The following is a 16,382-nucleotide window of genomic DNA, read 5'->3' on the forward strand; positions in this document are numbered from 1 at the left end:
CATGAATAAAGAAAAAGACAAGAAAAGTACAATAAAAGTAAATGAAAAAAAAACAAAAGCACACAGGTTTTTACAAACTGACTGTAGGCAATCAGACATAGACCTAATAGTAAAGGTAAGTTATAAGTTTAGATTTGAAGAGAGTTAAAAGATGTTGTCTCTCGCAAAAGTCTGGGGAAGGCCATTCCACAACATTGGAGTAGCTGCAGATAGGGCACGGTCACCAAAAGTCTGTGATTTAGTCCTGGTGACAGTGAGTAAATGTCAGGCCTCAACTGAATGGAGTCTACAGGGGGGGAGTGAAAACATGGAGGATTTCAGAGAGGTACGATGGAGACAGATTGTTTAGAGCCTACAAAATCAACAACAAGATCTTGTATTGAATACGGAACTGTATAGGCAACCAATGCAAAGACTTAAGTGTAGGAGTGATACAGTATGCTGCCAGAGCCTGGTGTGAGTTAGTAGCCTAGCTGCCAAGTTTTTAACATACTGCATTGCAACTTGTTAAGAAGAGGGTTAGAGAGCCCATATAGTAACGAGTTGCAGGAATAAAGCCTTGATGTTATGAATGCATGAATCAGGCACTCAGCATTGGACATTGATAAAAATTGCCTAATGCGGGAAATGTTTCTAAGGTGAAAGAAAGATGTCTTAATCAAATTTTTCACATGTGGGTCAAAAGATACTAGAGGATCAAGTAGATTCTCTGAGGCTGATCATTTTTAAGTCCGAATTGTTTAAAATCTATTCATAAGCAACACCTTCCCACCCCTCCAAGTTCACCACAAACACAAAGGAAGGATGCAGAAATCGGGTTTTATTAGTATTAATATCAAGACACATACAAGGGTTTTTCTCCTCGAGGTGAAAGGACACTGACCATTCCTCAGCATGTCCCATCCTTGGCGATTAAGATGTCCGCCTTGGTCAGCCTGGAGATACAAGAACATGAAACATATATAAATATGGCTAACACAGTGTATCAGCTGATTTCACACCTAGTCTTTATTTTACACATTCTTTAAAAGTGTTACACATACAATGCGTGCTTAGAAAGGCAGTGTGGCCTATATCACACTATATTAACACACTATATTAAACATTTATCACACATTGGATCCAGGCATCATTGTTGCGGTGGTTACAAATGACCAAAGAGCAAGGTTGACATGTCCATACATAGTTTTTACAAATTGACCAGAAGAAGACTTGTCTTACTAATGAACAAATATGAAAAAATGTTGTTTTTATTTTATATGCACTATTAATCTTATGTCTTCATGCATATAACCTGATTATAACACACCCAAAACCTTTGAGGTAATTGTGGACTTCAGGCACTCACAGGATCTCAAATCCCCCATCTCCATCAATGGTCAATAAATAGCCATAACTGACTCATATGAACTGGGCACCTATATCTGTACAGTAGCTCTCTAAAATGGCACATCAACACAAACCATCTCATCATGAAGGCACATCAGAGATTGTACTTTCTCAGACAATTAAGGGAAAGTTTGGAGTCAGTCAACACCTCCTTGTCCGATTCTACACAGCCATTATAGACAGCATTCTGACATCTTCTATCTCTGTGTGTTACGGAAGCACGGACATCCTAACAAGGAGAAGACTTCAACGCATTGTTACGAAGGCCTCTTCTGCAACTGCTCTCTCCTAAGTTGAATCTTTGTACACCCAACATACCACCATGCGCGCTAACAGGATTATTGTGGATCCATCTCACCCCGCGCACGACTTATTTCAGCTGCTCCCCTGTGGTACACGTTTCAGATCACTGACATCCTAAACATCCGTTTCAAGAACAGCTTCTTCCTGACTGCTGTAAGGCTGCGCAACAAGTATTAGTGCTTTATGACCTGTATCACATTTAAATTGGATTGATTTGCCTACGTTTACATTTGTCTATGCTTACATTGCAGGGCATCAACGTGGCATTTTTGTTTTTGCATATTTGAATATAGAATGAATTTTTACAGTATGTTCTGTATTATGTACGGTCTCTCCTGTATTTAAATAATCTGTGTTGTATATTGTGCATTCAGGTCCGGTATTTTTTTTCTGTATGTTATTGACACATGTCAAATGTCTGTAGCAAAGCTGTACCAACAATTTCCACTGGCCTTGGTCATGTGGCTATAAAGATTCTATTCTATTCATAAAAAAAGGGTTTTTAGGTGACAAAAGCCTTTGCCAAATAGCAAGTTTGACCATTATGATATGTCATAGTAATCGTATTAGCCTTCTCATTGTTATGGAAGTCAATATCAGTAAAATTAGATTTAATAGCAGCTCGGGGGTGGAAATACAGTACACAAACGGTATGATCTGATTAGTTAATTGTGTATTATTGAGACAACATGATGAGACATGCCAGACATTCAAGTCTTAAGCATGATGCAGAAAAGAGTTACATCCTCTATGCTCTGACTGGATAAGGAATCTGAGAAGCATGAAGCAGGGAATGTCTCCTCACTGTAGCTGTTGTCTCTTCGCATGAATGTGCACACTTACACTGAATCATATTGCGGGCTTTGTTTCTCCTGTCTTTCTCCTCTCTCAAAGCTTACTGTATGTGTCTGCATGCAGAGCTAGCAATGCATGGAAACTCTGTGCATTCAGATTCTGTTTTAGAAAAACAGAAAGGAAAGCATTGCAAAAATCAGTTTGCTCTCGGGAAACGGAGGAAGATGAAACAATCTGCTTACAGTCTCTTGGCACAGAGCGCGCACTCATTTGGATAGGTGAATCCATCTGTCCCACAGACTGGGAAATAATTCAGAGGACAAGCATTGTCAGCAACAAAGCCCTCACAGGCAGGCTGTTAAAACAAGCAAAAAGTCAGTGTTTTGGTGGTTGGGTTTAAGGACATTTAGAATTGCAGTACTTCTGATAAGAAATTACTCATAGCTTACCTTTCTTTGCTGCCCAGATTGCTCTGTGAAATCTGAAAAAAATAGGCAAAACTGCTGAAATTTGTCCAAAAATGTATTATGTCTTACCATTGCTTCTCATAAAAGGTTTTGAAGTATATATTCTTTCTTCTGAATTATGCACTAAATCTCCATACTGACTTAAAACATGTCACTCTTGAATGAGGTCTTTAATCTGTAACCTTTAAATACAGATCACCACAGTTTGGTTTTGCCCTCCACTTTTAAAAAAACATTTGTTGAATACAAACTGAACTGAGCTACAGAGGCCGTGGTGAATAATGAGAAATGACTGAAAAATGACCAGCTCACCCGTGGAGAGGAGAACGACCAGAAACAGCAGAAGTATTTTTGAAGCCATGTTGTTTCACAAATAGAAGCAAATATGGTACAAATAGAACTTGCCAGACCTGTTTTGCTCAGCTCTCTGGGAATTCTCACACCTGACTGAAGATTGTATCTATACGCAGCTGCTGATGATCATTGTTGAAAACTACAGCAATCTCTCTTATCGCTCCTTAACTGACCTTTGATATGCTGTGTTTTTTATGCTCCTGGCCTCTAAAATATTACAGTGTTTGTAGTGTATTTTCAAGATCTGTATGACTACCTGCATTAGACTGTTTAACCCTCTGCAGTTCCTGCACATTTCAGAATTCAATCTTATCTAAATATAGTGTGTGTCTCTAGGGAAAAACAAAGGCTGCCCATTTCTTGATCTCTGTCTAAAACAGACAACTGTTCAAACAGATAAATGAGCAATAGCTATGGTAAAAGTTTAAGATCCTAAAGTTTCTTGTTGGATTTTCATTATTTGGTGTTATGTTTCATTCTACTTTTCATTACTTTTCCAAAGCAGTAAACCTAAAGAATTACAAGTCCATATGAAGTTTTGATACTCATAGAGCATATAACGTGACCTTTCAGCAAAAGGCAGAATTAATAAAGTTATTTAATTAATAAAGTACTAGAAATGTCTTAATTAGTTGCAAAGTTAAACCTCTGTGCCTTTAATTCAGAGCTCTTGGGGTAGTGGTCACTTCAAAAGCCTTTATCCTCATTTGCAATGCCTGCTGGGTATGGCCATGGCCACTTCAGGCTATAAAAAGATCGGTTTCCACTGCTGGTCGTGTTGCTGCTTGCGCTGCTGTCTGATACTCACTGGCCTGGCATGACAATATACAGTAGGAGCTTCATCATCACGTTAGCAAGGAGTGCGACAGGACATTAAGCCAACAGGGGATCAGAGATACAGAGCTGAAACAAAACCAACTGTTAGCATGCCGGACCTTTTAACTTTTAATAGCAAACACAAAATACACACACTAAAAGCTAAACAAATGAATCTCCACTTAGTGAATTAAATCACTGTCACTTTCTTTCACAGCAATGATTCACTTTCTATGATTCGATTTTGGTTCAGCTTTGGCTCTAGAAAATGCCAGTTTCAACCACAAGTAGCTACATAATTTCATTCTTTTTAATAACTCAATCTGAGTGCCTAGTATTTAAACAGACTTTGTCATTCAATGACTAAGTTAAAATATGACATAAGGACACACCCCTGTATTGGATGAAGTGGTTAGAAAATGGAGGATAGATAAAGACACACTCCCCCATGGACAGTCACCACACTGGTGGTGTCCGAGGGACAAAAAGGCTCCTGGCATTGTTACATGAGCTCAAACATACTGTATAATAAAAAGTACCCCGTCTACTGTACAGGGCACTAGGTCTTCCAAAAGATTCCTAGAAATAGAAGCCATTCAGTTCATTTTGTTGCTAGTATCTCAATTGATATGAAAATGCAATTGTTCTTCTATTGTGTGATGAAAGCGGATATACAGTACTCCGTAGCTCACTTTGCGGCCTCCATTTATTCACAACATCACGTTACAGACAAGACACACAAAACTATTAATTTCATTATTGCTGTTTTGCCAGCCCTTGACACAGGTCAGGTGGTGCATTGTAGAGATGTCATGTTATTCTCTTCTGAAGCAGATGCCCAACTGACTCATGATTATGACTTTATGAAGTCTGTGCCTAGTTGTGACTGTTTTGTAATGAGCACCAGCAGCTGTGCAGCAGAGACAGGTCATTGTTTAACTTCTTTATTGAGCTCTTGTGACGAAAATACCAGCAACCAAATCTGAGCAGACAGTAAACACATGTACAGCATGATGCAGAGTTCTGCTAACGGTAGACTGGAAGTAAGGCTGAAAAAAAGTAGAGAATAGGCTGCAAGCACAGAAAATACAGCTTATCCTTATTCTTATTATTTGCTTAGCAGATAATTATACTTAGCAGCCCTTATACCGGGTGATTTACACTGTTTTACAATGTTGTTCATTATTGCAGGTACAAAAGAAAACAAAAGATAAGATAACAAGCAATAGCAAGTACAGTAAAATGAGAATTTTTGTTATTTGTACAAGAAAAAGTGCAATAGGGAGATGTAAAACTTCCCCCTGATCTCATCTGGGCTCAGACGCTAAGCAAGGCGGGGCCTGGTGAATAGGAGGATAGGAGATCTTCAAGAAAAACCAGGTTTGCTATCTATCGCAAGTGGTGTTGGTCAACTCACATTTCCAGAAAACCAAGGTAGTGGCATTATACTGAAGGCATTAGTATGTACTCAAAAAACATCTTACAGTATATCACTATTCATAAGCATAGGCAGTTAACCCCAGATACCTGGATTCAGCATGAATTGTTTGCAGTCTGTCCTGCCTATAATTCCACCTAAATTGAATTGGTTAAACAATTTCTTATTTCCCCACCCCATCTGATGTGTATTGGAGCTGTCAGTCAATAGTGGGCACTGCATGCCAACCATGGGTGCAGAAAGTGTGTTCCCTGTTGTATGTACAGTTTTATGGATGTAAAGAGCTACGTGAATGCAATTATTTTTGTTGTTATTCAGTGCCACACAAAAACAAAATGAAAATACATATTCTTATAAAACTCACATTGGACTTAGCATAGAGTTATAACGGGTTAAAGTTGTTCGCTCCATTTGTCAGCAGCAGTTGCATTTCATACACGTTACAGCAGAGGAACTACCTCAGATGTCCCTATTAAGACTAGACAGTGCAGCTTGTATTTGGAAAGGACTCTACCCTGAGGGTTAAAGTTACAAAGGGCCGCGACTGGCTTCTCGGCTTCCGTACTTAACGATCGCAAATAAGAAAAGCAGAGCAAGCGCAGAAATCGTTGATTGTGATAAAGCGTCTTCATTTGTGTTTTTAGCAATAGCTTTTAAAACAAGTTTAACGGGCAATGTTTTCTGTTAGAAATGCGATTCGAAAAGCTTTTACCCTCCCAGACAAGATTAAGTTAAAGATTACGCCTAAGGTGAGTACATTTATTTTACTCGCCCTTATTTATACGTGGGTATTTATAAAATCACTAGTAAGAAACAAGCCCTTTCGTCTTCTTAAAATCAGCCACAATAATAGCTTAATACCATACTTTTGATATGCAAGAAAAAATTAAAATGCAGAAACCAGAATATATTAGAAATTGCACTGTTACACAGCTCCCTGCTCAGTTGCACGTCTACAAATTACACTTGGCATCTGTGCAAATGATTGGAGTTGGTGTTTAACTCAGATTTTTAAAACTTCGTTGAATTGAACAAGCCAACATCTTTAAATCGTTTACAATCATTGATCTCTCAGTCCGAAGCATTCTGCTCGGGGATGATATATTCATCAAATATTTAAATCCTGTAACTTTCTTGAGTTTACGTAGGTCTGTGGAGTTTTACGAACTGAATTAATAAGGACCAGAGAAAAGGTTTGTCATTATGCTTCATATCGTTTGGAATTTTTATCTTCCATCAATGCGACAAATGTGTGTTTGAAGTTGTCCTTTCACCGATCTGAAACATAATGTAGTGTAGCAGTTTATTGTGTTTGCAGTGAGATGCATATTGTTGACAATTGCCTACCTTAACAGGCAGTTGAAATACTGTAGCTTTGCAGTCAAGTGTCAACTTGTAGTCGATTACAGGCTTTAATAAAACAAGTCATAAAAATGCTTCAAGGAGTGCAACTGATATACTGTAAAAGTAATGGAAAGATAAAAACGCCCCCTTTTCAATATGCATAAATCTACAGTTTGGATAGGCTAACAGAACAAGCAAGCATGTCTTGGGCACTATAATGAATACTCCAGGTTTTTATCCTCTGTTGTCTCACTGACCTCCAGTGTGTCCTACTGTGGTGTGTGAAGAGGTTTGTGACAGGATTTTTATAGGGTGACAGGGTAACAGTAAAAGTCAAGTATGTTTAATAATAAAGGCAACCAGAGCTGCTATGTGGCAGGTGTTGCTCTGCAGTTATTTAAAGGAGAGCAAGCTATTATTCATTCTTTTTTTGTTGTGAAGTGTGCCTTCCCAGCAACCCCATGTACTTGTATGAGTAGCCTGATTGTATCAAAGATCCACAGAAAAAAACCCTTCAGAGCTGATAGTGAGGCTGGGAGGTGCATCACTCATGATGTAGATTTGAGTACACAAAACTATAAAGGGGTTTTCTTCTGTACTAGAATTGAGTTGTAATTTTACAGACTTCATACTACCTCACTAACATGTTCCTAAATAGGCGGCTGGTTGTGAATGGCTTCAACATTTAAACTCTTAATCCTCAAGACAATTTAAGAATAATTAATATCCCTACTCATTACCATTAGTGCATTTGTTGGTTCGCAGTTTCTCTTTTTTTCTTGAACTCATGAGTTGGTTGAAACATTAACTTTTTCCAAGGTACTGGAACCTTGTTTTCTTTCTGAATAAGTTTAACTTTAACTCTAGCATAAGTGAGGGTCCTATTGTAGAGGAGGAGTCACATTTCCCGACTGTGGGATAAGCCTGTAGATCAGTATTCATAGTGGAAAGCAGTCATTAACAGTTAAGATTAAATTCAGTGTTGGTATTTTAAAAGTGATCAATGTTTTACTGCACGGTTTAATAGCTTGCTAAAGTTTCATTGTTCTGTTGAGAAAAAAAGCATGGAGGTCTTTTTTTTTCCTACTTAAAATATTTGCTTGTGTGATACAGAGCTTGTGTAGAATCTGTACCGCAAGGAGAATGAAAAGTGGAATTGTATATTGTCCTTGGTTCCGTCCTGAGCTGTCACACACATGGGATGAAGGCACATTCCTATTTTCTGATCCTCCTGTAGGTAAAAGTGAAGTTTTGAAAGGACTGTGCCTTAAAATGAAACGGTAGGTAGAGTAAGTCTGGATAAGTGTTCTTGTAATTCCCCACTGTCACAGCCAAGAGCGAGGGCTTGAGGAAGGAGGAAGGAGCGTTGTGTACACAGGGCTCTTTCTCACTTCTCCTCTTTGCTGAGTGGGAGGCTGAGTGGATTAATAATTGCGAAATCTAAATTAGGTGTAACCTATGAAAATGAATGGGAATTTGTGGACAGAGTTAAGCAGGAAAAAAACGTTAAAATTGAGTCAGTCATTTCCTGAGCAGAGAATGGTCTGTTTACAGTACTTGGTGTAATAGTTTATCCTACTGCACCCAACAACCATGGTACTAAAATAAAATATTGCCCTCTCTTGTCAGATGACCTTTAACATAAAGAGACCGAACATCCTCCTTAATAACCCTCATGTGTCATAGTTATAATACTCTGTCACAAAATAAAACTTGAGTCATAGTTTTTGTAAGTAATTGTGATACTTGATTTCCCATTAAATGAGGCCCAGAAACATTTCTTCAGCATGTTTTAAGTGCCTGCTGTTTTTTTTTGTGTTGTGTCTTATTACTGCAGCTCCATGCGTCACTCTCAACTGGGCCTCAACAACAAAATGGAACTTTCTATGAGCTGCGTACCTACTGCATCAAACCTGAACACAACAGCGCCTTCCTGAAGCTTACAAATGAAAAAATCCAACTGCGCACAGCTCATTCCGAGCTCCTGGGCTACTGGAGCGTGGAGTATGGTGGCCTCAATGAGGTCTTTCATATCTGGAAATATGGTGAGATGTTGAAAAACGTAGAGTTAGTATTACTCAGGTTCACACAACTGAAGGATGCGAAGTGTAACAGAATTTGTTCACTTCCCCCTACCAGAGAGCTATGCCCAGAGGGCCGCAGTGCGGGCTGCTCTGGCCCAGGACCCAGAGTGGCAGAACCAGTACATCTCAAAGGCCTTGCCTTTGCTCTCCTCTCAGGACAGCGAAGTCACGTACCTGGTGCCATGGTGTGAGATCGACAAGCCGTCCAAGGAAGGTGAGCTTCCTTCCTTCTCTGGAACACACTGCTGCCTCTGCCTAAACAGAACGGAAAAGGGGCACCTCTGATCACTTACTGTGCCCAAACACAGCTGACTTAGGAATTGACCTGCAAACTGATTGGTCAACAAGCTTGCCCCATGAAGTTCCTGACCTTTTTGCTAATATAAAAATGAACTTGCATCAGATCTTCAGAAATGTTCATTGCCGGATAAGTGTGTACAGAGAGCACAGGGGCAAAGTATTATCATTCAGTGTCGGGGAAAAACAATTATCTTATTGCATTTTTTAATGCTGATGTTTTTTAAGAAACCAAAGCTGAACTCGTGTGATTCATGCAGTGCGTCACGGTGCCAAAGGCGAACCGCAATTCACAGCAGGAAACAAAACTCGATGTTGATGCAATTCTTGGCCCATGTACATTGGATCTGTGGAGCAATCTCATAAATATCTTTAGGCTGTTTTCCTCTTGCTGTTAAGAAATTAAGTTTTCCCTCTTTGCTTTTAGGTTAAATTTTGTCTTGTAGGCCAGACACTATTCCAAATACAAAATACATTTTGTGAATGAATGAAAATACATCTTTGAAAATTTTTATTTTGCATCACTCTACTAAATATGCTGTTAAAAGGCTTGTGTCTGGCATGTTAGAGTCTACTCGTACTAAAATACTGTATGGAAAGAGCAGTCAGTTAGGTTATTCACGCATCTTGAACAGAGGATTTCTGGGGCCCTCTGAGTGGTTCAAGCAGCGATGGCACTCGTTCGACCGCGGGTTGAGCTCTGTGATCATGGCTGGGAGCCTGGGTTATGACGCTATCCAGTTGTGCAATGCTGTTTGGTGAATTGGGTCACAATTGGCTGAGCACCAAGGGGTTGACCTCCCAGGTATCCCTTGTGCTGACTCCAGGAACCCTGCTTCCTCCCGGGCACTTAAGGGCCTGGAGTGTCTTCTGTTCTTAATTCCAGGGTTTTTAACAGTTGTTATATTAGTACGGCAGCTTGTTCAATTGATGTTTCCACTGGTTCCACTGACTGCTGAGAGCAGTTTGTGAATGATGGAGTCAGCCTAATGTGCTTCCAGTAACACATAATTCCCTTGGTTCATAAATTATTTTTAGAAATCTCTTTTTATACTCAACGCGGTGCTGTCAGTGGGGGACACACCTCTCCTGCAGTCGACTCTGAACCTTTGGTACAGGGCAATGTTGCCTGGGCCATTTTGAGCACAAGTGGCTGGAGAGCAGGCGGTTGGGAGGAGTCTGCCAACACATTTCCAGTTTTCCCGTGTGCGGTTGCAGAGCTCGTAGCTGTGAGCTGTGATTTAAAAAAACGCAGCATGGGTGTTCCAAATCAGGTGGGTAGAGCAACAATTGGCAAATGTAAGTGAAGGAAAAAAAACCAAGAAGTGAGAATCCAGCTCGTGTCAGCATGTAAGCTTTGTCAGTTTCTTCGTTTCCGGTAACGGTGTGGTCTCAAGCGCTGTGGTCACATCTTCCTGGGTGGACGCAGGTGTCTACGAGCTGGTGACGTTCCAGATGAAGCCGGGAGGCCCGGCTGTGTGGGGCAAAGCTTTCCGAGCAGCAGTCAGCACCCACGCCAAGGCCGGCTACGCCCACCTCGTCGGAGTCTTCCACAGCGAGTTTGGGCTTTTAAACCGAGGTATGGGCCTCCCCAGAATGGAATAAATGAACTGTAACAGGGCATTTGAAAAAGATTAGCTTCAATTATACCCTTTCTCAACTTATTACCTCTTGCAGTGAAGGACTTTTTGTACAGTATCATATAATATTTTATTTTATATTGTATATTTTAATAGAAATATAAGTGGAGATTCTGGTTAGTTGTTAAATACATTTGGCTGCTGTTGGCTTAAAAGTTGTAGATTTCAAGCTGCATATGAAACATTTTGCTTAGGATGGTATTTGAAAGACTTCAGGACAGATCCTTTCTTTCAAGAAACGGTGCATTATCGTATAAAACGGTACAGTCCGTACCAATTCTTCCTCCAGGTTGTGTTTCAGTAAGCTTGTCCAGGTGTCCGGTAAATGTGACCCTCAGTGAATCTGTGTGAGCGAGACTGATTCCCTTACCGGTTGCTGTTTGGCAGTGCACGCTTTGTGGTGGTATGAGGACGCAGACCGCCGGGCAGCGACGAGACGCGTAGCCCACCAGGATGCCAGGGTGGTTGCAGCAGGTAAGGTGACAGCTCCTGGGTTTTGTACCACGCTGACCTCACTCGGGGCTTGTTCTGGTATTCATTCATCCATTGTGGTAGCAGGGCTGAAACTAACAGGGCAAATCCAGCAAGTACTAAAACATATAGTACCAATTGTAAGTACAAAGAAGCTGAAGTTGGTCTGATTTTTGTTAAATCTGGAAATGGGTTAATTAAACTAGGTTTGATGAGACGTGAGGGAGATGTTTTTAAATGAACAGTGACAAATGAACCTTAGCACACAAGTGTAAACTATGCATAACTGCATTGAAAACCAAGAACAGGAGGCACTTCTTTACCCAGAGGATTGTGGGAGTATGGAAGAAGCTACCCAGCCTTGTTGTCGAAGCTGATAGCCAATTTTCTCCGATTAATTAGCTTCTAGCCACAAACGAGCTTGATGGAGCAAATGGCCTCCTCGTTTGCAACTGTCTGTACATTTCTTATGATGTTGCTATATTTTTAAAGCCACGAAGGGAAATGGGTGCAAAAAATCTGGTTAATAATGCTGGTTATTATTAAATTTCCAAAGTGGTTGTCCAGAGTCTGCAGACATTGAACCCATAAACATATTGGGCTCATAAATATATAATGTGCTGGCCAAAAATACTTTTTTTCACTTTTTTCTCTTCATTAGTCTAATTTAAATCTGTCAAAACCCACAAAAGACACACAGCATTAAATTCTTAAAGATGAATGGACACAATACATAATACAAATGTTAGAGATTAATTCAAATAAGTGAGATGGAAGTTTCTTATAGGTATGTTTATTATAAGGGCTTAAAACTCTTGAGGTGTCCTTGTTTTCTGAAAAGATTAAACAAAATCCACTTAAGTCTTTTCTTGGTCACTGAGTTTTGTAGTAAGACTCACATATTGTTTATTTTGTGGGTCACATTGTGTCTATTTTTCATTTCTTGGAAGCTTTAACAGTGCTGCTCTATGCTGCTTAACTATTATGAATACTGTTGGTGAAACAGAAATAAAAGGAAAATAAAATGTAAACCTGTTTTAAAGATTGCTCTTGTTCCTACAGTGAGAGAGAGTGTGTCATACCTGGATTCCCAGAGGAACAAACTATTAATTCCTATGGCTTTTTCTCCACTTAAATGACTTTAAAAGACTCCAGAGTGCCAAGGCGTAATGTAAAACAAACGTGCCTGCAGTTAACCGGTTTGTGCCCTTCGTTATCAACAGGTTCATTTATGAGATTTTGTGCTACTTAAGAGATTAAAATTTTTAATTTGATAGACCATTCATCTTGCCTGAAGACTGATTTGAAGACCTGGAAAGTATTGAATAATGTCAGTCATGTACTGTATAATTATAAAGTTGATCAGTCTAAATAGTTTTGCTTTTTGCAACACAAATGCTTGTTTTTATATACTCTTTGTGATAATGCCGTTACAAAAACTCTTGTTGTACTTTTGTCAGTTCATGTATTTGGTTCTTGAACTTCAGTTCTGAAATATAATCATGTTTTTCAATTTAAAATAAAGATAATATATCCCTCCATCTCTATTTGCAATTTACTTTTCCTGGATAGGGTTGAAGTATATATTTCAAATTTAATATATTGTTGCAACACGTCTGACTTTGTTTTACACTTTAAGAAGAGCACTCTTCTGTAGATGGTAATCTTATTCAACAGTGATGTTGCTTTTCTGTCATGCCTGTTGGTAATGTATAAAGGTAAATTAAGACCACTGAAGGGACTGTAAGCGAATTTGATGTATTTGTACAGTATGTCATTTTCTTAAGGAGTGTGCCATGTTTGATTTAATTAAATTAATTTGGAATAGAAACAATCTTTTCATGCCAGCGCTGCCTCATCTGCCCTGCTGACGTGCTCATTAATTCTATCCACTGTTGTCAGGATCGGTCAATTATTCATCTAAAAACGCCAGTCATTTTTTGCTGAATTTCAGGAAGAAAACTTTCAAAAAACTCTGCATATCGTATATTCAATTTATGATTACATTAATCAGAAAAATAAAAACAGGACAAGACCGACTTATGAAGACAACAGTTTGTGAAATGTTACCTTAATGTTCATTAGAACAATTAAATCATTGCAGCAAGTGAAAATTTGTCAAGTTTTATTTTGTAAATAAGTAATGTGAATGACAAGTAACATAGATATTCCCATACAGCCTTTCTTAATACTTTTGATGTAAACAGATATTGATATTAAACAGAAAAAATTGACCATCTTAGAACAAATGTTTTCATCACAAAAGTCTGTTTTTATAAAGTCTGTGGATAGTCCAGTGCAATAAAACCCAACAAAAAAACAGTATAAAGTGCTTGGAATGAAGGACCAACAATACTGCCCTCCTGTGTCGAATCAAAACAATTAACTGTGTATTTTCCCCAACAGGATTCCTTATTGTGAGCATCTTCTTACCTGATCATATCTGGTCAAAATAAAAAATTTCTGCTTCCTCTCGTCAGAGCAGTGGCAATTTAGAAATGAAACTGCTGTTATGAATTTAGTCTTTATCAACTTCCTAACATGAACTACTGTATATGTGTCTAAAAATACTTTGTACAAAAGATTGAGAACCAACAATTTATGAACCAACAAGAAACAGATATAATTGAGTAATAATAAGGATCACCACCTTTCTCTTGCAAATGGTTATACTGCTTAAATATAGTTCAGTAGACACTATTGGCACATTTTGGTACAAGGATGCTATTGTAATCGCAGGATATGGCACTTGTGCAATGATAACATCAATGGTGAATGAAAATGTCTGTTCTAGAGAGTTTATGTTCACTTAATTCCAAACACTAGACTCATTTCTGTATATTAATGATTCTGGATTGGATTATAATTATCATGTTATGTAGCTGCAAGGCCACTGTAATGTAACAAATGTCAGCAGCAATATTCTATGATTTAAAGGCAGGTAATCCTGATGCAGGGTTTATGAAGCTGATCCTCCATGACACCTTTGATATCGTGATGATCACTCACAAATGCTGGTGGCATGAAACATTTAAATGCTCTTTTTTTGCTTTTGAAGATGTTTTTGGTGTATAAAGAGATCTATCAAAATGATTCCACTGGACTACACATAAAATTTAGGAAACTATACAAAACCTCCACAGAGTAATAACAGATGGACATTCTTGAACTATAATCACATCAACAAATCCCTTGCAATTTAGCTGGAATACTGCTAGAGCTCCTCAAGTCCTGCTCATTAACCTGATGCTGGTAGCCAGGACCATATGCCATATCTTCAGACATCTAAAAAAGCTGGTAACAAACTTCAGTGTAGAATCAATGTAGCACTCATTAGATAGAAGTCTATTCATAAAACCCTTCACCACAGAGCTTATGATTTTTTGTAACCTAGGATGATTTGTTTTAAGTGGGCTCTTAATCTCCTGAGGTATTTTCAAGCTCTGTGATTGAAATACAACAACATGATTGGTTGCTTTAAGAAAAACGAGGGACGAACCGTCACACAGATAAATGCTTTGTCAGTACAGTACATTTCTTAGTTCAATTTTGTATTTTGTACTTATAGATCCTGGAGGGAGTATTTTAAAGTGAGACTATACTTTAGCAGGCACTGTGCTGAGAAAGATATATAAATAATGCCACATTAGAAACAACTACTATAGTACAACATTTGTAAATATACTTAGAAAATCTAAATTCTTCTGAGAAGCCATAGACATTCGGATACTGTAAGAAAAACTGTGGTTTCAAAGTGAGCAGACCCTGATTCCCCTGTTATTATTGATAGCGAGGGATTGGAATTACATGGATTTTATAAAAAATGTCGCACATTCTAGGAAAAAAAAAACAGAACTTCAGCATCCTCAATGCTATAGCTGTAAAAACAAATCTAACTATATTCAAGTTTTTGCACTTGCTATGCTTAAAACTAATGAAGAGCACAAGGCACTGCCTTGTGAACAGAAGTGGAATTTTTGCATTGACTTGCATTGACTTGCATTGCGTAATTTCAGTAGTGTGTTCAGTTTCAGTTCTTGCACTTGGTCTTCTTTCACAGCTCCTACTGAAATAAAAAACTGCTTTTCAAGAGTTGCCTCGGCAGTTCCAGTTTGAAATGACAAAAAAAAAAAGAAATCACACGTAGCTTTCTCTCATCTTTTGGTCTTTCAGAAAGGAAGTCAGCTGCGCCATATCTAACGCAGCTTCTTTTCTGTTCAAAGAAATGTCTTTTGAATGGTCCTCGTCACTTTGGTCCTTTGCAAAATTCACGAACACCTGGAAAAGAAGACAGATGGAGTTATCAGTTCGGGCTGTTACACACCATAGCCTTTCAAAACTGCATCTCTTGCAGCAACATCCCTGCTGTTATATCCTGTCTTTTATTACAGAGAGTGTCAGCACCTACTGAAAACTCTTAAGGCCGGAGTTCAAAAAGCTCAGACTTGGATCCCAGAGACACTCTTTCCAGCCTCATTATTTGCTCAGTTGGGTACGGTTTACTTAACTTTTTAGGAGAAATGGTTTTAATTTGTTCAATGAATGACCAATTAATTAACACAAAGCTTTGGTGGAATGACCACCAGGGGGCACTATGGTCGTGTAGTAAAGCACTTTCATACCCTTTTTGTAAGTATCTGCGCACTATTATTTTGGGATAACATGACCACTAGGCCATTGTCATTACCTCTTGAACGTTGAACCAGAGTAATTCTTTCTGACACAGTTCTTGAACAATAAGAATTAATGTGTTTGCTTGACAATAACAATCTACAAAGACTTCTACACAGGCAGATTCACGTTGGACAATCTGAACATTTAAAAGGTTACTACTACACCAGATTGCACAACAGCACCAAAGTGGGGCCTTCCTAGCACCTCAGCTGAAGTGCACTAGAGCTCTATGAGTGCAGGGCCTCAGGGAGTCGCTGAATTAGCTGACCAGCATTCAGAGCATAACTGGCTGAGTACTGCCAAGGGGGAG

General features: G+C 38.8%; 3 protein-coding genes across 4 annotated transcripts in view; 1 reads left to right on the forward strand and 2 right to left on the reverse strand.

Moving 5' to 3' along the window:
• Positions 1-803: 803 nt before the first annotated feature.
• On the reverse strand, positions 804-9,248 carry LOC107077120 (serine peptidase inhibitor Kazal type 4). 2 transcript variants are annotated; one of them, XM_069189437.1, is made up of 4 exons: positions 9,165-9,248; positions 2,937-2,968; positions 2,730-2,842; positions 804-935 (listed from the first exon to the last, which is right to left on the reverse strand). In XM_069189437.1, exons 1-4 carry the CDS (start codon positions 9,172-9,174, stop codon positions 890-892), a joined length of 201 nt encoding a protein of 66 aa, XP_069045538.1. In that variant the 5' UTR covers positions 9,175-9,248; the 3' UTR covers positions 804-889. The 2 variants fall into 2 exon arrangements, with proteins under 2 accessions (XP_069045538.1, XP_015200572.1); XM_015345086.2 differs by lacking the exon at positions 9,165-9,248 and adding an exon at positions 3,267-3,420.
• nipsnap3a (nipsnap homolog 3A (C. elegans)) lies at positions 6,108-12,939 on the forward strand. Its single transcript, XM_015345085.2, has 6 exons — positions 6,108-6,311; positions 8,744-8,951; positions 9,046-9,204; positions 10,717-10,866; positions 11,315-11,401; positions 12,461-12,939. The coding sequence occupies exons 1-6, from the start codon at positions 6,237-6,239 to the stop codon at positions 12,535-12,537; spliced, it is 756 nt and encodes a 251-aa protein (XP_015200571.1). The 5' UTR covers positions 6,108-6,236; the 3' UTR covers positions 12,538-12,939.
• A 567-nt stretch (positions 12,940-13,506) lies between these two features.
• Positions 13,507-16,382, reverse strand: part of abca1b (ATP-binding cassette, sub-family A (ABC1), member 1B) — a 53,152-nt gene continuing 50,276 nt past the window's right edge. Inside the window, exon 50 of the mRNA XM_006629740.3 lies at positions 13,507-15,676. Coding sequence (XP_006629803.2) covers positions 15,536-15,676 — 141 coding nt within the window. The 3' untranslated portion in view covers positions 13,507-15,535. The remainder of the gene's footprint in view (positions 15,677-16,382) is intronic.

This window comes from Lepisosteus oculatus, chromosome 1 (genome assembly GCF_040954835.1).
Source record: "Lepisosteus oculatus isolate fLepOcu1 chromosome 1, fLepOcu1.hap2, whole genome shotgun sequence".
NCBI classification, from domain to species: domain Eukaryota; kingdom Metazoa; phylum Chordata; class Actinopteri; order Semionotiformes; family Lepisosteidae; genus Lepisosteus; species Lepisosteus oculatus.

Coding starts and splice junctions, on each gene's coding strand:
- nipsnap3a (XM_015345085.2), top strand. CDS start 6,237: ATGTTTTCTGTTAGAAATGCGATTCGAAAAGCTTTTACCCTCCCAGAC. Junction 6,312..8,743: donor AGTTAAAGATTACGCCTAAG/GTGAGTACATTT, acceptor TTATTACTGCAG/CTCCATGCGTCACTCTCAAC. Junction 10,867..11,314: donor GTTTGGGCTTTTAAACCGAG/GTATGGGCCTCC, acceptor GCTGTTTGGCAG/TGCACGCTTTGTGGTGGTAT.
- LOC107077120 (XM_015345086.2), bottom strand. CDS start 3,315: ATGGCTTCAAAAATACTTCTGCTGTTTCTGGTCGTTCTCCTCTCCACG. Junction 2,843..2,936: donor AATCTGGGCAGCAAAGAAAG/GTAAGCTATGAG, acceptor TTGTTTTAACAG/CCTGCCTGTGAGGGCTTTGT. Junction 936..2,729: donor GCGCTCTGTGCCAAGAGACT/GTAAGCAGATTG, acceptor TTGTATCTCCAG/GCTGACCAAGGCGGACATCT.